The following is a 20,495-nucleotide window of genomic DNA, read 5'->3' as shown; positions in this document are numbered from 1 at the left end:
AGCAGAGCCTGTGAGCTGCTGTGAGAATGCTTTTAACAAACATTGTGGAAGCAGCTGGTGGCTTCAGCTGTAGCCTTAATTCCAAACATCATAATTGATTGGTTTGGTTATTTATTACACTTAGCTTGCTGCTTTGGGCAAAGCAACAAGCTAATAAAGGGCCAGCAGTTTGTTTTTCAATTTTTTGCTGACTGGTGTGGTTTCTGGGGGTCTCATATGCTTCAGTAAGCATGTCTTGTCTTTTCTTCTCCCTGTGATCTATCACAATCATCTGCCTCTCCCTGCTAACTCCTTCTCTCCATCATCCTGTCCTGAGAGATGTCCATTTTGTTGACCATGTGAATTACTATCTTTGTTTCTCTTTTTTCATTCTAAATGCTGGGTGTACTTCCTTTGTTCTCTGCTCTGCTGAGTAAGTTGTTTTGACTTTAGTGTTTTGTTGTCTCATAAGCAAGTGGTACTAATACAAAGGTACTCAAAAGCCTGAGTGCCTTCAAAAGAAACTTGGAAAGAATGTTCCTATTTATTTGGCTTTACAGCATCTGCTGATGCTGATTATGGCATCCACAAGTAGATATGGAGTAGGAATAATGCAATATAGGAAGAGATAATACGTTAAAATCAGAAGAATTATGATCCTAAATACTTGGTTCCACCATTATGAACTTTGATTTATTTCCTTAAATAACTCAGCTGATGCTTAAGTGTTTGCAAATTTTCTTTGCTGCAGTGAATCTGAGTCCAGCAAAAGAACAGCCATTTCACACTGGCATGGTTGAAATGCTGAACTCTTCAAAGAAAAATCAAACCCAGAAGAGACTGGAGTTTGATGTCCATTTTTTTTCCACCAAGAAGGCAGCCACAGGTGACTTAGGACTAAGGATAAGGTGATTTGCACTGCCACAGAAAATTCTGTCACCCATTCAGCAAGTTTCAGGGCACCTTTTGCTAGCACTTAGCTACAGGGGAAAGGTCATACAAGTCAAAGCTTTAAAGTCAAAACAGGAGCATAATGGGCCAGAGGCCCCAGATGCCTTTATATCATTTAAGTTGGTGGTGGTGAAACAGCCCAGAGAGCATGCAGGGTTTCCCCTAAGTATTGTTTTCATTCCAGGAGAAGGCAGACAAAAGAGTGTTCTTCTCCATGGGGTTTATAACCAAAGCTTCTGCAAATAGCCTGTCATGGAGCTTCCTAGGTAGTGAAAGCTACATGGTATTTAACAAAAGTGTACACTTTAATGATTGTTAATTGCAGAGTGCTCTTTTAATACATGGGGAGCCTTCAATATCTGAAAATCTATTGAGCATCATGTGGGAGAGGGAGAAGGACATGGGGGCTTTTAGGAGGGCATTCACTCTGTCAGCAAGATCTTGTATCTAGCTGAGCAGGGGATGAAAAAAGAGTCAGAGAAAATGTCCACAGTGGGTTCCATTGACCCAGAGACTAAAAACATCAGGAATCTCATTTTACAGCTTTATTTCACTTTCAGGAACATTAACACTTCAAAATATATGATTATACCTCTCATCCAGGGCTTTTCCATGATTATGGTCCTTTGTTGTTTTTTTTTTTTTTTTTTTCTGTGAGAAAGAACTTTGCATCAATTTAGCATGGAACAAAGTTGATTCCTAAAATCTTTAAACAGAACTGTGTGCAACAACAGCTTTACACATCCCACTGTGATGCAAAGACCCAAAATATCCACTGTCCTACTGTTACTACTTGGTTTTTTAGCACCACTGTGGAAGTTAGAGCAAGAGAAGAAATGAATCTTCCACCAGGTTGCCAATCAGACTCTACTGGTATTTGGAATATAGTAATGAAATCACTTATCAGGTGACATCCTCATAACATAACTGCTACAAAAGTGTGTTTCCATGGTAAATTAGACTCTTTGTTCTTGTTTCAGGTTGGCTTTTATGGTTATTGCCTACCTATAGGAGAAATTACATGATGTGTGTTTGCCATATGAGTGGGGATATTTATATAGGCTTTTATTTTGTGTTTAGAAAGATCAAATCAGAAATCCTGAATAGAGCAGTAGCTCTGAGTTTTTACACTGTCTTCTGAATTTTTTTAAGCTACTTGATAATCAAAATGCTATTCAAATAATTCTGGTTTTCAGCACTCTGCATTTCCTTATGCATGGTGTGCATAGTTCTCATTCTCATGGCTTATCATTGGAGACCTTCTTACAGCCTTTCAATACTTAAAAAGGAGGTTTATAAGAAAGATGTGGAGAGATGTTTTACCAAGATCTGTAGTGACAGGACAAAGCCATAATAGTGTTAAATTAAAAGATAATAGATTTAGATTAGATGTTATGAACTTTTTATTATCAGGATGATGAGGCACTGTCACAGACTGCCCAGAGAAGCTGTGGCTGCCCCATCCCTGGCAGTGCTGAAGGCCAGGTTGGATGGGGCTCTGAGCAACCTGGTCTAGTGCAAGGTGTCCCTGCCTATGGCAGTGGGGTTGAAAGTAGATGGTCTTTAAGGTCCCTTCCAAGCCAAACCATTCTGTGATCTGTTTGATGCTCAAGACAAGAAGCTTTTTGCTTTAGACAAAAATCTACTAGCAAAGGACAAAAGTTCACATTAGTACAAGTCTTTTAACTTTGTGTCATAACATAGTATCTATGTTACAGATCATTCTGTCATATTTTTCAATTTTGGGACATTGTAAGATACTTTTTGAGACATTGAGAATTGAATGATGACATGGAATGGTTGATCCACTTGCTTAAGTGGAGAGATAATGTGCAGAAAAACTGTAGCACTTCCAGGGTGCCAGTTCTCTTGTTAACACTGAAGCAAGATGATCACTTGTTAAGACATTTCCTCTCAGGTATTTTAAATTAATTTTAATGCCTGGAAGTAATGTTCATAGTTTTCCCAATGCACCCAAAGCAATGTTGAGTTTTTCACCTTTATTTGCTTGCAGTAAATAATGATCTACAATTAGAAATTCCTCCTAAGGAGAGGAGAAGCGGCAATGGCCTTTTGGGGGAAACAATGGCCTTGCAATGTGTTCCAAAAAATCTGTGTGGCACTTAGGCTGCAATGTCCAAAGGACAGAGCAAGTCAAATGGTGTTACAAAGAAAGCAAGTCCCTGGCTCAGTTCCTGCCTAAACTAGGGATGTCCAGTATAAACTCATGCAGGTCATTCTAACATGAAGACATCTGAGAGATGGAGCTGGTGTTAAGCACTTAGGGCCAGCAGAATTTTAGGCCTGACTGCTGTCTAGGATTCTCTGAGTTTGGAGGAGTGAAGAGTGCAGTTTCCATTCTGCTTGGAACTACAAACATCTACGTAACTATAAATGTCCCATGTTAAACATAGGAACTTGTGTGCTCAGAGCATCTAACCATTGAGCTCTGTAGCAGCTCTGCAGCACCTGGGTAACACTGATCCTTGGAGAGGTCCAGCCTGGATGGAATTAAAAGATAGCATCCAGTACTGGGCTTAGAACAAAACTGCTGGCAGAAGGCTGCATGAAATGCCTTAGAGGTTGTCACCCTGTAAGCATAGAGTAAGTTAAGTGAATTAACACACAATTGCATTTTAATGCCCAAACAAGTGAATTGAGTTAGTCCTTTAATATACTGTAGTTCTCCTTCCTTTTTCTGTGCAGTAGAAAAAAAGCAGATTCCTACCTGATGAGGTTTTATGAGGTTAATAGCAATGAAGTGCCCAGGCACTCTTGATGATGAGGGCTGTACAAACACAAAGATACTATGCAAGCATAGCAGTGCCAAATGCTTAATGCAGATTCCTTGTTTATGGTCTGATTTCCTCTTTACAATTGCACAGTTTCTCTGCCAAGTAAATATATCCCTTTTAGATGAAAATACTTGTCTCTCTGCCTAAAGTACCCTGGTTAAATTACCAGTAGTGTTGCTAACATTCCTTCTTGGTATACTTACCTGTATAAAAACAAGTGTTGAACAGGTCCTCAGGAGACCTTCCTTGTTGTGTGGGAGTTTAAGGAGCGTATTTTTTTTCCTAATGGACAAGATTGTTAACAAACACAGTCCCCATTTACATGGTAAAAAAAGAATTTTGCACTCATGTTTTGTGAAATCGTAGTGTTGCAGAGACAGCCTTGTTTATGTTAGTAAATGATAGGTGACCTAATTGAGACTGAAGTGGAAAAAAATCACATATTTGCTAAATAGCCTAAACATGCTGTCTTCAGAGAGCTACTCAGATTACTTTTCAATCCTCTTGTAAAGATTGTTTCTGATGCACAGGTTTAAATAAACTAACCACTTGTCCCTAACAATGGTTGCCAATCTCAGGTATATATTTGTGAATAAAAGAGAATTGGAGGCCATGAAAATGCTCTGTTTCTTTGCTGGTTTTGTTTATACTAAATGGCTGTGATGTTAGTGCCATTGTATAGTTTCTTGGAGAAATTACAGTGTAAAATATCAAGGCTTTCCTTAAAAAAGAAATGTCATTCCAAATGTAGTAAATATCAGATCATTTAGCTGTGTAGAGCCTGAAGCTAAGCTGGATACTGATTGAGTATGAAATGTTTATGTTGGGGATGGAAGAGCTGATATGGTAAGCCAGAAGCCACGTTTTTTTGCTTTATATTTGCAAGGGGCAAGTATTAGTTGTATAAGCATATGATTTCCATACTCTTCATACATGTGTTTGCTTTTTAGGTAGTCTGTCTTGTTCCTTAACTTCAGTTGTCTTTATGTAATGCCTTGAAATAGATTCACATGTGCCCTGGATGACTTTGCATGGCCCAGAAACCTACAGAGAGATTTGCCCTCCTATCACACAAATCTAAATGGTGCTGCTCATTTTCAGTTCTCAAGGATATGTCTTTGATCTGAATAGAAGAGGCTGAGTTGTACGAAGGAATGCTCAGATATAGTCACATTTGTGATGCAGAGCACAAAGGCATGTGTGCAAGATGGATCTTGAATTGCCTCAGTTTTTACTTGGTCTTAATCAGGAAAAGCTGTCAGAGATATCTCTAAGGGCTTCTGAGTAAAAAAAAAAAAAAAAGAAAACCTATATAATACACTGTGAATATGGCAAAACAAACTGGAGTGCAGTTCCCTAGGATTTATTGGTATGTTAAGAAATAATACTCCTTGTATTTCTGTGTTCATTGCATTGTCACCCAAGCCTTGGGGGCTTTGTGAAACACTGTGCCTGGTTATCTGGAAACCATGAGTCAGGAGTGGTCCTGCTGGAAGCAGCAGAGTGGATTGTTACAGGTGATCTAAATCAAGTTTAAATGGGTGGAAAGACCTAGGGAGCTGGTATGGTAGAAGCAGCAGGGGCTGTCTAATTACATTAATCCCATTCTTGTCCTAAAGCAATGACCACTAATCACGCACTGGAGTGAGGGTTTAGAAAGAGAAAGTGCCCCTGTAGTTCTGAAACTCTCCCAAACAGAAAAGATGACTTTTCTCATTGCTCACCACAGCCATGCACCTGTTTGGCCTAAACTGGCACCTGCAGCCGATGGAGGGGCAGATGTATGAGATCACGGAAGACACAGCCAGCAGTTGGCCAGTGCCAACCGACGTCTCCTTATATCCTTCGGGGGGCACAGGGTTAGAGTTACCTGACAGGAAAGGCAAAGGAACCAGTGAAGGTATGGTTGTGTGTCCATGTTGTGAGTCCTCTGTCTGCCTCTGAACTCCAGCCGTCCAATCTCATGTTCATTACCCTCAGTGCTGCCGTCAGCAGGTGCTTTTCCAGTCTTTTCATGTCTAGAGCTAGTAGTTGTCAGTCCTGTTTCCATACGTTTCTAAGTTTCATGCCCCTCTGATGTCCACTAACTGTGTGAAACCTTCTCCACACATTCAAGGCATTCTCACAGACTACAGAAAGCCAGCATGAAAACCCTGCCTTGAGTGGCTGTTTTCATGGGAAAACATTGTCTCTTGAAAATTAAATTATTCCTGGAGCACTGGATCAAGCTTCCTCTACAGCACTACAAAAATGTTTGAGTTTGACTATTTGTTGCCATTTAGCAAATGTTTTCAGGACCAGAATACTTAGTAAGAGCTATTACACTGTAAGTTTTGGCACTCCCGAGTTGGACATAGCTTTGTAAAAGTATCCACATAAAAGGCCTAGTCTCCACAAAGTATCACGGTGTTGACAGAAATCAGAAGGAGCTTATGGGTCCTCAATTCAGCAGCACCTTATTCAGCAGCTTTACATCATTGTGTTCTTTTTTTAGAGACACCACTGCTAAAAGTACTCGTAAGCTGTGCAAAGGCTTATACCCCCCAGGCATAGCTGGAGAAATGAGAAACACAAATTTTCAGAAAACTTTTTTGTTTGTGGTCAAGCTTCTTTGTATATAATTATGAGATTCCAATAAAATTCAAATAATAGACTATTTTTGATAGTTATTTTGCTGGAAGTTTTTTGGGGCAGATAACATGTATACTACTGTTCTTGCAACTCACTGAACTCAAAAGTTACATAGAGTTCCATAGGCTTTGGCTGACAGCCTGTGTTTACATATTTAATTTAAATTTAGCAGGTTTTTTTCTGTAAGAGTTTTTCTGTCTTTATTAGTCCAAATAAAGGCCATAATTATATGTGTTCCTTGAAGCAGTGTATTTACTGGTAACTGATGGCTGCCATCAAGTTGCTACAAGGAAAAATCAGCTAAGCAGGTTATTCTCAGCAAACCTCACAGACAGTACAGCAAGCTGCAGACAGCCCTGCTGTTGTCCTCAAAAATGCTTCACAACAGATCCTTTTTTCCTCCTCTAACTTGCCATATGTTTCATTTTTGAATCGTCTAGCTTTGATCTGTCCATTTCCTTTTAAAAGTCAAAAAGAAAATAAATGTATGTATTCATAACTGCCATCCAAGTGAAAAACCTCCACTTGATTTTATTTTAGCCACGTTTACAGTGACACGAGTGGAAGTTTTGATTGCTGCTCTGTTAAAAGGAATCTGGGAAATAGCCTAGTTATGTTATAAGAAGACCCCTCAAGTTAGTGTTTTGTATAAATCTTAGGGAACCTGTAGACTTTAGAGGATAATGCCATGTCCTGACTAGAAAACACATCAGCACTTCTTTGGTGCAGGAGTAACACTGCCAGCCTTCAAATGCAGCTCTCTCCCCATCAGGTAACTGTGGGACTAATTCTGGACTAGCAGTGATGCAGAGCTTCTGTTCTAAACCAGAATGTATGTGATTGAAATTTATTTTTAAAAGAATTGAAATACATTTGAATGTCTTCCGGATCAGAATGAAATAGGCTGGAATGTGTTAGGAACATCCTTAGAGCTGACCTGAATGAATCATTACCAGTGTCTTGCCAACTCTCAGTAACAGTCATTCCTTCTCATCTCTGGCTGTGCTCCAGAACAGCATTTACCTCTGTTCAAGCCCAACCCTGTTAACCAAAACACTTAACCACATGCTTACATTTAAGCATGTAAGTGACTGTGGTTGAAGTCAGAGCTATGTGTGTTCTTAAGTGTTTTGATGGGTCAAGGAACCATCCCGTGAGAAATACAGGGATTCAGCAAGGTCTTAAATGAAGTAGTTCATTTTGATATCCAAAGAAATTAGGAACAGTTGCTACAGCAACTAAAAAGTTCAAGGTAATGTGCAGAAAGAGCAAAGTAATTGACAGCCCAATTAAGAATTCAGACCTGTAGTTAATTTTAAGGAGTCAGGTATTCTGATTAAAAGCCAGTTTCTGATTAAAATCTCAAATGGCTTTTTTCATTGTAATTTCTTTGTGAAGTATCCAGTCCCATAGGGCCTAATCTTACTGTAGGCTACAACTGGTGAAACACAGAGGAATTTCAGGGACGAATTCAGGCTGGTGAAGAGAGCTTCTCCTTGTACTTCTGTATCAGGACAGGCTTCAACCTCTGGCAGCATTACATAACAGCTCTTAGGATAGCTGCTTCTCAGACATACAGCTGTGCACCAAGAGGAGACATAAACTTTGTATATACAAAAAATTATTTCTGTGAGACTGTCTTTTGCAATCACAGAAGCATTTTCGTTTGCATGAGCAAAAAGTGCTGCTCTCTCTACAGAATACACCCTGTGCTCATTTTCTCCAGGCTCTATCTTGCACAGCAACATCTGTCATGTTAAATTCTCACCTTCCCTGATTCACTCTGATGTACAATCTTTATTAATGAACAATCATGGGGCATATCAAATACTTAAGGTTTTCATCTGAATATCTAAGAATCCGTAAAACATGTCAGTAGTAGTCAGAAAAAATATATCTTCATTTGAACCAAAACGTGATATCTTTAGTTCTTCTTTAATAGAATCCTCAATCTTTTCATCTTGCAGTTGTGCAATAAGAAACTTTGCATGAAGACATTGGTACTGTATTCTACAATCCTGAGAGATGAAAAGAAAATTTTAGTATGCCAAATAAGTACTGTCAATTCAGTTGATAAAGAAATTCCCTTCAGAATCTACCTGGTTGATTTTCCTTGTGCAATTATACTCTATTAGCACAGAAGGATTCAGAAGGAATGCCCATTTACCTAAGCTGCTTCTGATTATCTCCTTTAATATGTACATGGACTGAAAAATAATAAAAAGTCAGCAGATTACCCCCCTGTATTGATTTGAGAGTGATGAGCAGTAATAAATGGAGATCTTATAAAATTAGGAGTAGCTTTTTTTGTATGTGAACATACAGCCTTTGCATATACACCTTTTGTGCTGATATGCATAAAACTTCTGCCTAAAGGTAGCTCATGCCATCAAGTCCTGCTCCAGCAGTGTCCTTAAGCAGTTGCTGATTTTAAATCAGGTTTTAGTGTTACTGGAGCCAAAAAATCTCCAAGAAAAATTCTCCATCTTTAATAGCTGATATGCATATCATTTCTATATTGATTTTCAGAGACAGCTAGAAATCTGTTTCTCCAGGACAGTTTGTGTTGGGATGGTATATGGAGAAATTTAAGGCAACACTGTATTTAAAATTATGTAATCTTAAAGGAAATGTCGCTTGAAACAATAAAATGCAATGTTCTACCAGTCACTTTTTCAGCATTACAAGTAAATTCTGAGACTATTTTACATAAATTCATTATTGATGGGAAAGGATTTTTTTCCCTCCCATTTCTCAAATGTAGATACTGGAAGAAAAAATTCATAATGTGATTTTCCTACACAAATGAATGTATGCAGCCAGAAGTTTCCTTCTCATTTTGCTAGAATTGTTTGCTCTGTGAAACACAGAGTAGTGTGTGCTGCAATGGCATGGAGATAAGAAGGAAAATTATTTGAATTTCCAAAATTAATAGTTAGTCCTTGTTGGTGACATGTTGCTTTCCTTATTAAAGCCAGAATCTTTCAGGTGACACTACTGCATGCTTTTCCACTAGAAGTGTCCTTAATAAAGGCTGTTTCCTAAGCAGTTGCCTTCTTCATCATCCCTGTGCCCTGCAGCCAAAGCTGTGGTCACTGGTTGTAGCACAGGCTGAAAAGAGAACATTCTGGCATTTGATTTTTCATTCTGCCCCTTATTCCTTGGTCTTCCTTTGGGTCCAGATTTTTTGAAAAAGCCACCTGCTTTGGGAGTTATGACTGCATAAATTTCTAACCTGGAATTCCTCAGGTGTGTTTTTAGAGGTACCAAAGCACCCTGCTGACTCCCTTGGACATTTTGGCATGTCCTGATCCCATTTGAATACCCAGGCTCTCCAGCCCGGTAGTTTTAGGAAAAGATGCCTCCATTTGGCTTCTGAAAGAGAATAGATATTAATAGCGTACTCTACAGATTATATTGAAACCAAATTAAAACCTCTCATGTTTCTTAATAGATACTACTCAAGTGTAGGGTATGGTCTCCTTTGTTTATCTCAGTCCTTTTTTTTATTAGCTTTTTGTTTTTTACTATTTCAAATATTGTCAAGAATTAATTTTAATAGAGAAACATTTTCCTTTCCTCACTTAGGCATCATTCATGCTGCTGTTCTCCACACCACCATTCCACTCTGTGGCGCGTCTATTTCATTCTTGCTACACTTCCCTTTACTAATTTAATGATGACTTCTCTATTCCTAAACTTATATTAATTTAGGATATAATGTCAGATTATTTATTCCTGTCTTTTGTATGTAATTACACACTCTCTGATGGTAACAATTTAAACAAAAGGCCATTTTTCTCCAGGTTGCTCTTCCCATGCTCATGTTTTCAAACAAAACAGTTACTAAAGCCAGAAATAATCCTGCCAGTTTTCCTCCCATAATCATATGGATTGGCTAGACATAGTACTCTGAAGACTTCAGGACACTAATAGACTGTTTCTCAAGATCAGTGTCAGAGATACCAGTATGATTAGATTACTTTCAGGATCTAAAGACTAATTCAAGAATTTTGTTCCTGTGTTTTGGCAGGAAAGCCCAGTAGTTTCTTTCCAGACGACAGTTTTATAGACTCCGGAGAAATTGATGTAGGCAGACGAGCCACACAGAAGATCCCTCCTGGTATCTTTTGGAGATCCCAGGTGTTCATCGACCACCCAGTGCATCTGAAATTCAATGTGTCTTTAGGAAAGGCTGCTCTGGTTGGCATCTATGGCAGAAAAGGACTCCCACCATCACACACGCAGGTAATGGGACCTTATTTCAATTAAATTATGTTGTCTCAAACTGATGTTTGTATGATGTATTGTTTTATTTCATCTATTTCTTTCAAGGATTTGTTGCTTGCTTTCAAGATGCCCAGGATCATTTATCCAGAGAATCAAGAGAATTGAAAAAATTTACACAAATTAATCTGATGAGGTGTAGGCAAGGGCAGAGCAGGCAGTTGCCTAAGGCAGCAGGCTGCCAGAGGAGAAGGCTTTTGTGAGGCTGGTGGTCATGGAGGATACCAGCTGGTTGTTCCAAGCAGCAGAAGATACCACCTTCTCCATTCAGCACTTTGCACAAAGACAGCCACACTCAAGCTGCAACCAAAGGAATCTTCTCTTAAGCAAACTTACATACCTCAGGTTTGCCTCTCTTTCAGCCACTGTCTTTCCTATCTCATGATAAGAGCAGCAAGACCCCAGTTGGTCACCCTTACAGGTGCAAAATTCACTTCTGTCTTCCATGATGGAATGCCTTGAGCCAGCCCTTCACATGGTGTATCCTGACTGTTAGCTTAGACTGAGTTTTGTCAGGGCCAATCCATTAGTGTATAAGAAAAGAAAACCAATTCACAGAAAGCAACCAACTTAGGCAGAAATCAAGATCCAGTTATTATTCTGTACTACTAAAATGAAAGCAGGTACTTTTTTAAACACACCTTGACAAAAAACGTCAAAAGTCACTTTGTGGGGAAAGCTCTGAAGAACCATCCCCTTAAGTGAGGATTTTATACATTATTTTCTCTCCTTTCTGTTTCAGCTTCTAAGCTGCTCTTACCCAGATTGATTAATACATTAGGGCATAATACACTGGTAATGCAAAATATCTTACTCCCACTTGCATCAGCAGGTTATCAAAGAATTAGCAGGTTTGTGTTAGTGTATCTTGCCCTTGTCCTCAACTATTAGCTGAAAATATTAGAGATTTATAGAAATACATTGCCTTTTTTCCTTTTTGTAACAAACAAATATGTTTATTATGATCTCTGTGGATAATATGGTATTTTGTACATATTAACACACCTCCAACTTATTTCTGTCAAAGAGGTGTCATAAATCTACACTTCTCTGCCTACTTTTCTGCAGAATTAAAATATTCCAGTATAATCAGCACATCATAATTTCAGTGCCACAGTAATGCTGTTACTGCCCTTTTCTAATCAGTCTCTTTTCACAGGGAGATTCAAACATTTAGAACTTTTAAATCCTTTGTTAGTTAAATAAAGACTCAAGTCATGATTGCATAATACTAACTTTAGATCAGAACTCTGTATTCCTTTTATTTCTGTATTATCCTTAAATAACAGAAGTTATTACATGGACAGGTTCAGTTGTTTAAGTAAAAAACCCTAAAATTTAACACATAAACCTCACTTTTTCCACAGAGTGCAGTCGTTGGTTTCCCATGAGGTGAAAACCATCATGGGATCATTTTCAAAAGTCCTGCAAGTGGATGTGCTCAAGTGTGAGCTCCATTGTCCATGAGGCCAGAGGTCCTGCCAGGAACCTGCTCCAGCACAGGCTTGGGACAGGGTCACAGTCCTCTTTCAGGCATCCACTTGTTCCTGAATGGACCTTCTATCCAGGCTGCTTGCAGGGGAATCTCTGCTCCCCTTTGGAGCTCCACAGGCTGCAGGGGCACAGCTGCCTCACCATGGCCTACACCATGGGCTGCTGGGGAATCTCAGCTCCAGCACCTGGTGCACCTCCTGCTTCTCCTTCTGCACTGACCTTGGTGTCTGCATAATGCTCCACTCACATATTCTCACTCCCCTCTTCTCTAGCTGCAGTTACTTTTGTGCAAATTTTTTTTTTTGCCTTCTTCAATATGTTCTCAAGAAGGTGACAATTACTGCCATCACTAAGGGGCTCAGCACTGGCTGGTGGCAGGTCCATCTTGGAGCTGGCTGGCATTGGCTCTGTCAGACACAGGGAAAGCTTCCAGCACCTTCTCAAAGCAGCCACCCCTGCAGCCCCCTCTGCTACCAAAACCTGGCTGTGCAAACACAATACAATGCTCCAATATCCATACTAAAATAACAAACTATTCCAAATTCTCATTGGGAAACTTTCTCTGCCTGTGGTGATTCTTTTCTATTTTAGGTTGCCAACAACTGTGGTCACTAATAAGTAGGAAGAAAATGTCAGCTCCAGATTTCTGTAGTCTTAGAATTAGATCATGCAGAAGCCCAAAACATTTTGCTATTAACAAAAGGCATTTATTCTCATTCTTTTCAACAAATCATAATAAGTTACACAATTTTGTTATGGTCTATTAGATTTAATCTTCCTAGATCAAATCCTTTTTAAAAGTCATTTTAACCTACGCCAAATTTTAATAAATCATAAATTTTAGGGATAGGTCTTCATTGCTTACAGAGGACATTTTTCCATTTGAACCATTTGAATTGATTAACATGGTATTTTATCAGTTATTTCCTTGGCAGTAACTAATTGCCTATTAAAAATCTTTGAATGTATTAAAATGCAATAAACTCCAATCCATTTGTGGTTCAATTATTATTTACAACTAGTAACTAGTAGCTTGGCAATGTCATCAACATCTGCAGCAGCATCTTGCAAATATTTATAAAAAAAACCTTTTTTTTTTTTTTTTGCAGAAAGCCCTTAAGTAAGCATAACCCAGATTGGAGTGGAACAAGAGCAGCTCACTGTACCTGAGTGCCTTGAAATTGTTTTCATCTAAGCTCTAATTAACTGAATCTAATATATAGCAGGAAGTGGATGCTTGTAAGCAAAATCCACAGGATTTCTTAGATGTCTACTTTACAATGAGGCAGGTTGCATCCTAGAAGTGTCTCTTCACTTGCAATCCAGTTAATCTAGAAAACTAATTCAAGCTGCTGTGGAGATGTCAGCACTTGATGAAGTGAACTTTACCATCGTTTCTTAAGTTCTGTTTTAAAAATCGAGTCAAGCTGTTCCATCATGTTTCAAAATGAATATGGAAATACTTAGAGTTTTCTCTGACTGGTTTTACCTTCTTTAGTTTACTTGCTCCTTACTCAAACTCCAGCTCTGTTGAGACATTCCCAGCACCCAGACACCACGATGATGTCCTCTGTCGCTGTTCTGCTCAGCTGTGTCAGGCATGGTCACACTGAGACGTGATGAGGCATCAGCCTAGGCAGTGGCTCATGCTCAGAGTGGCTACAGACACCTGGGTCCCAAAGCATCTTTCAAACCAACCACTTTACAGTATCCTCTTAAATCCTTCTGTTGTTTTCATAGAATCATAGAGTATGCTGGGTTGGAAGTGATCTGTGAGGATCATGGAGTCCAACTCCTGGCCTTGCACAGGAGACCCCAAGAATCACACCATGTGCCTGAGAGCATTGTCTGAACTTCAGTGACCACTGAGGAGGCTGTTCCAGTGTTCAGCCACACCCTGAGTGGAACACCTTTTCCTGATATCCAACCTAAACCTCTCTTGACTTGACTCAGCTTCAGGCTGTTACCTCAAGTCCTGTCACTGGTCACCAGAGAGAAGTAAGAGACCAGTGTCTGCCCCTGCACTTCCCCTCAGTGAGGAAGCTGCAGACCACAACGAGGTCTCCTCTCAGCCTCCTCTGGGCTGAACAGACCAGTGCCCTCAGCCACTCCTCATGCAGCTTCCCCTCCAGAGCCTGCCCATCCTCGTGGCCCTCCTTTGGACACTCTCAAAGGGATCAATGTTTTTCTTATACTGTGGCACCCAGAACTACCCCCAGCCCTCAAGGTGAGGTGTGCAGCAGAGCAGAACAATCCCTCTCTTGCCCAGTTGTCAGTGCTGTACCTAATGCACTCCCAGGCACGGTTGAAACAAAAATGTGCATTTTTAATTGCACATGTTTAGAATTTATACTTGCCCTGTATTTTTAGATTTTAGATTGTATATTTTTATAATTTATATTTACGTCATATTTTTTCCAAAACAGAAGCACTGTCTCTAGCAAAGCTAACTTGGATAGACACCCAAAAGGAATGACCTTTGCAGTGTGGCAGCTTTTACATTCTCAAAAAGACACTCCAGCACCAAATTTGAGATTTGTGTACTGAAATACAACCAAAAGAAAATAAAAATTAAAGCAAAGTTCAAAAACTATTTCATGTAAATAAATAATTAAAAATACATAATTAAAATAATCTAGGGACAAATTCTGTCATTTCATATGCAAGCTGTGTCATATATAGCTTATTGCTCAAAATGTTCTTGGAAATAAACACTTCTTTTTTTAACTTAGTAGCTTAACTTTTTTTAACTTTTCCTACATAGGAAAGAACATGTCATCAAGTCCTTATCTTGGTTGACTTTGAAGACCATAACAGACAACTTAATAACAAGCACCCAAATTTTGCTACAGTAAAGTGAAAAGGGATAAGCAGCCTAAGTATTGGTGCCACAGTCAACTAACACTCAGAAGCCATTCAGTGCAGCAACATTTACAGGTTCAGAAATAAGTAGTGGTGTTTCTTTCTGCCTATTTTTCTTCTTCCTGCCAAAAAAGTCACAAACTTTCCTGATTAGCTGGATGAGAGAGGAAAAACTAAATGAAGTCAGGGAATAGAAAAGTTGAATAGTGCCTCAGCTGTTGCATTTTGCTTGCAAAATGTCCTGGTCATCTAAACACATGATAAAAGTCGGATTAGGTAAGGTTTATTTAACATTTGTGATGTTTGCTAGGCTTATATCTGCCTCATCCCATTAATATAATACCATACAAAATACAATTATTGTGGGAAATCAGCACAAGGTTATTTAAATAGGGAACTAAAGGGAGTTGCAATACTAGTATTAATGCAAAGCAGTTGTTCAGTTGAAGTTACCCTTGCAAAAAGTAAATGCATCCTTTTGAGGAAAATACCTAGAGCCATTCCTTAAATTAAACTTTTTTATATTATTTATATCTTTTCCATCTTCATTTTCTATGATCTTTTAACCATATTTCTCTTGTTTTAAGATAAAACCCTTGTTGATTAAGCAAAATACTTCTGCAAAACCTCTACCAGAGTTCACTTTAAAATATTTCTTACTTTTCCCTTGGTGACCCCTAGCAATTCTGGCAAACAACCCAATTGGGCTAGATATATTTTTCTGTCTTATTTTCTGTATTAGGCAAGGCATAAAAAAAGATAACAAGCTTCTTAGTGTCATATTTACAGTGCATTTGAGGCATGGTCTTATGTTCTCCTGCCTATATTTCTACAGAATGAGAACACATCAGTAAGGCCAATATGCTGCAAGTCACCTTCTAAACAAAGATGATTTCAAGATTCTTATAATTACAGGAAACTGCATACATATCCTAGCTATTTCCAAAATGGTTATTTGCAGGTAGTCCTGAAAGTACCTCAGGAAAGTACCTGAGTTACCAGAGCAAATCCTGTTTATGATGCTTCTGCAGACCCAGAATAAGAGACTAAGCTTGAGGAAAGCTGATAAACACACAAACACCACTCCCTCTTATGTTTCAGTTTGACTTTGTGGAGCTCCTTGATGGAAGACGTCTACTGACACAGGAGGCGAGGAGCTTGGAGGGACCCCAGCGGCAGCACAGAGCCTTTGTGCCCCTGGCCAGCCACGAGACAGGATTCATCCAGTACTTAGATTCAGGAATATGGCATTTAGCCTTCTACAATGATGGCAAGGAATCGGAAGTGGTTTCTTTTCTTACTACTGCTATTGGTAAGGATTTCCTCTGTTATGCCTGAACTCCTAAATATGCCTCGGGGCCAGGTATTAACACATGTACTCAAATTGCATGATGGCTTTGTGTGGTTTTGGAGAAAATGCTTGGAGGAGATTGTATTTAGCAGCATGCTGAATACTGTAAGATCCTAAATGTTGAGTAGGTATTTTGTAGGCCTTTTAAGTAACTATAACCATAACGAGATTCTGCTCAGTGCCAAACATGGATTACAAGCTGAAAAATCCTTGCTTTATTTTCTTACTTTGATTTTCCTTTTATTTCGTTGGCTGTTGTTGATTTTGTTTGATTTTTTGTTTGTTTGATTGGCCTTTTTCTCTTTCTGGAGCAGAGGTGTAGAAATGGTTGAAGAACAGACAGCAGTACCATTCTACAGTTCTGTGTGACAGACAGACAGCCCTGCCATGAATACCATCAAAATCACTCAAGCTGGAGTTCAGGCAGAGTACTGGGGTTAAAATTCCAATAAAGTCTGTGTAAGCCCTGGTAGTAGCAACCACAGTAACAGGAATCCCTCTCTCCTTGCTAACAGAAAGGAGCTGAGATTGCTTAACAACAAATTAACTAAATTGGTCTTTGGACTTCTCTAGCAGTAAAATGCCCTGTCAGTTCAGTGTGGATTTGTCAGTGTCCAAGGAGGAAAAGATGCTGCCAGTGAGTGCCTGACAGCACACTGAGTATTCTTCTTCCACCCTGTAAATATCTAAATCTGTTTCCAATTCAGTAATATTTAATTTTAAATGTGATTGACCTGCTGAAACTGTTCCTACATCTAAATTCATTTGGTTGTAATTTAAAGATTAGTCCATAAAACTAGCACTCAGCTTTTTTCTAACCACAGTGTTTAATGGACTTTTTTTCTTAGCAGAAAAAAGTAGACTCATTCCAAAGCTGCCATTAATCCCTCTCCCAACAGAGGCATTGGTGTTGAGTCTCAGCTGTCTGCAATAGTTACCTAAGAGCTATAGGCTGTAATTTGTCTTGGCAGATTAATTAAAAAGTTTAGGTCTTATTAAAGCGAAGTCATTAATATCCCAATATTCCATTTTAGCACTAAAGTTTATCCAATGCAGAAATGGAAACTGCTGTAATACTATGTTTTAAATTTAAAACCCAGAAATGTGGTGTTGTGTCTTGTTTGCAGTTGAACAACACTAGAAGTAGTTGTATATTAGCTTATGAAATTGAAGTCTTACTCTATAGAAAGCAGATTTACTTCAATTTATTTTACTTTAGTAATTTGAATTTTTACTTACAACAACCACAGAAGCTTAAGATATTCTTCTGAAGACAGTTTTTTTTTCCTTGTCTAAGAATATCTTCAGTTCAAAATTTCCCAACACAGGAAAGAAATCAGTAAGGCTCTAACAGCAGAAAACACGTTTAAAGCACTGTCACTACTTACTCTTGTTTTTAAAGTGATGGTTAAGTGTTCTAGCCAGACTTTTCTCTTGGCCTCATTGCACTAACATGGGAAAAAACAAGAAGAAAGAAAAAGAAAAAAAGCATTTTTAATTTGCCTTTGAGCATGAAGGGGATGGTGAGGGTGAGAAGCATGTCAGAGTGTATTCAAGGCAGTCTTCTTCTTTTTGTTTTTGCTCTGCTCTACTTTCATGACTGCATGATAAGCAGAATGGTCCACAATATGGAGCCCATGGTATATTCAATATGTCCCCTGATGACCTTGAATCATTCAGTGTTTCTGTGATTCAGAAATGAGGAAATTTTCTTTTGCTACAGAAGTGGGAATCACTTCATCTGCTGGCAGCTGTATGTCAACACAAAGCTGTAGTGTAAAAAAACCTGTTTAAGTACAAGCTATGCATTCTGAAACAGACTCAAAATTTTTAGGTAGGAAAATGTGGCTTCTTGGCTAGAATTAATCCAGAAAAGTGCAGCATTTGTATAAGTACCATAAAAACACTGTAACAGCCTTAAAAAGTTGGTCCCTTTTCCCTCAATCTAGATTTCAACAGCTAGTTAAAAAAAAAATAAACAGTCAGGTGTTCTGTGTAACTCTAGTGCTTCAGAACCTTTATATTGTGTTCATGAAGTCTGGCAAGACATGATTGCTAGATTGAAAGTACATAAATACTCTGGAACTGTAGTGTTACTTTTCTTTCCACTGCCCAAGTAAAGATGATAAAACAACCTGACAGTGATTATGAACCAGTGTGTAAAGCTGCAACACCAAACAAATAAGTCACACGTGATGGGAGCTTTAGATCTGTCCCTGCAGGCTGAGGAACCTCCAAAGGGGTTGTGTTGACTGTCAGAGGCAAGCTGCCATTTAATTTGTTTCCTGTGGCAAGACCACGTAAAAAAATCTCCCGTTATGATTCCACTAATATAGGGCTTACAATAAGGGCGAGTTTCAAAAGTATGGCTGTGATGCAGGAAGAAGTAGGATCCAATCATCTGAGAAGAGGACCAGCAGCCTGGAACTCCTGAATTCTGATTGATGTGTTAATTCTGCCCCAGCCTAGGCTCATGCTTCAGCTGCTGACCGTGTAAAACTGAGGAGAGTGACATTTCCCCAGAGATGCTGTGAGGGTGATAGAACTGCTGGGAAAATAAATGAAGCATTAATTAATAATCACAGATAGTCGTAGAAAGCACAAAATTGATAACGGTGATCATAATGATAAGTTCTAAAGCCAAACTGTGCAGCCATTGCTTCAGGCAAACATCCCCTGCGAGGGAGGACTCAACAAAATAAATGGCAATAGCTTTTACTTCAGCAATAAACATGCTGGATGGAAAGAGTGCTGATTTTCCAAGTCTTATCTGCTATGTTTCAACAGACTGAGCTGTTCAGAGCCAGCAAATCATTGCAGGCTCTGTATGACAGTATCAATTGCAATTACTGTGCAGTGCTTGCCTGGAATGATTTGGCTTCCATTATTCTAGTGGAAACTGGAGAAAAATAGAGAAAAGCATCTTTATTCCTGGTTTGATAACACACAGTTAATTTCATAAATTGTGAGGTTGTCCATTGTACAGCTTTAGAATGTGATAAAGCTATAACTAAATCCACTCAGGAACATTAGCACAGATTTTGAGGGCAGGAGATGGCAGCTTGGCCTGTTTTCTAAATGGGTGTGGAATCATCATTGAAGGGTTAGGTGGTGTCAAAATGTGTGCCTGCTACATGCACTGAATGTAAACCTGGGGAGAATACAACCTTGTAATGCCTGTCAGATCTTATACTTCTGAATAATACAGGAAATTCACATGGAGGGAAAAAATTATTCTGGAAAAGTTTTCAGCTTTTTTTAATAGCATTTTTCTATTCCATTCTTCTGCATTACAATTCATTACATTATAAGTGAATGGACAGTCAAGGTCTCCCATTAATAAAGTAACCTTTTTGTAAATTATATCGGTGGCACTTTCTGAAATTCTTGATAGAAACACTTCTTCAAGAAGCACCTTGTAGATTCACAATCTGCCACTATCTGCCTGATAGTGGTAATTTATTTCGAGCAATCTTGTCTAGTGAAGCAAAATAGTAGGCTGAGGAATCAGCTGGAATCAGCACATCTGAGACAGAGATTTTGGCCAAAAGTCTGCTCAGTAGAAGCAAGAAACATCTGAGAACCTGAAAAGAGCATCTGTGGAGTCAAAATGTCTTCCAGCAGCTGTTACTGTTGAGCTCAGGCAGTCTTTACTGTGCAGGGCCATTGAGAAATCAAAAGGAAAAGCAAAATCAGTTGTCTGTGAGAGGAGAGCATCGCTGTTTACCAGTTTGTCACCCAGCAAGTGACAGGAAACACATGTAGAACACCCAGGAAGGATGCAAGGTTTTATCTCATTCCTAACTTCTACATGAGACAATGCTTAACTTAAGAAAAGAACCATTCTTTCTGCTCCCTCCACCATCTATGAAAAACCCTGCTGGGTTTCCTCCCTGCTGTAGTTTCCTCCACTGAAGTGCAAGACAAGCTCCAGTGTGATTTATAAGGGGCTGCCAGCACATCCAGCACTACACACCAAAAGGCATGTGCCCTTCCTGCAGTAGGCCAGAATGTGACCTGCCCCATGCAGTGCCTAGGACAGCCCTTCACGCTCAGGGATGGTACCAGCAGAAGAGCACTTCACAACAGGACTCAGCTCACAGAGGAGAAACTGCAGGGCACAGAGACAAGCATGGGACTGGGAA

General features: G+C 39.2%; 1 protein-coding gene across 4 annotated transcripts in view; it reads left to right on the top strand.

Moving 5' to 3' along the window:
- The window catches only part of TENM4 (teneurin transmembrane protein 4), a 587,508-nt gene that overhangs the window by 405,114 nt on the left and 161,899 nt on the right, over positions 1–20,495 (top strand). For 3 of the 4 annotated variants that reach the window (XM_079300958.1, XM_079300960.1, XM_079300959.1), the window contains 3 exons: positions 5,455–5,625; positions 10,390–10,604; positions 16,101–16,311. In XM_079300958.1, the coding sequence (XP_079157084.1) occupies positions 5,455–5,625; positions 10,390–10,604; positions 16,101–16,311 (597 nt within the window). The remainder of the gene's footprint in view (positions 1–5,454; positions 5,626–10,389; positions 10,605–16,100; positions 16,312–20,495) is intronic. The other variant, XM_079300961.1, reaches the window with a different exon arrangement.

Source organism: Erithacus rubecula (assembly GCF_903797595.1).
Source record: "Erithacus rubecula genome assembly, chromosome: 1".
NCBI classification, from domain to species: domain Eukaryota; kingdom Metazoa; phylum Chordata; class Aves; order Passeriformes; family Muscicapidae; genus Erithacus; species Erithacus rubecula.
Note: the sequence above shows the minus strand (reverse complement) of the source record. Positions and strands in the feature narration are given on the sequence as shown.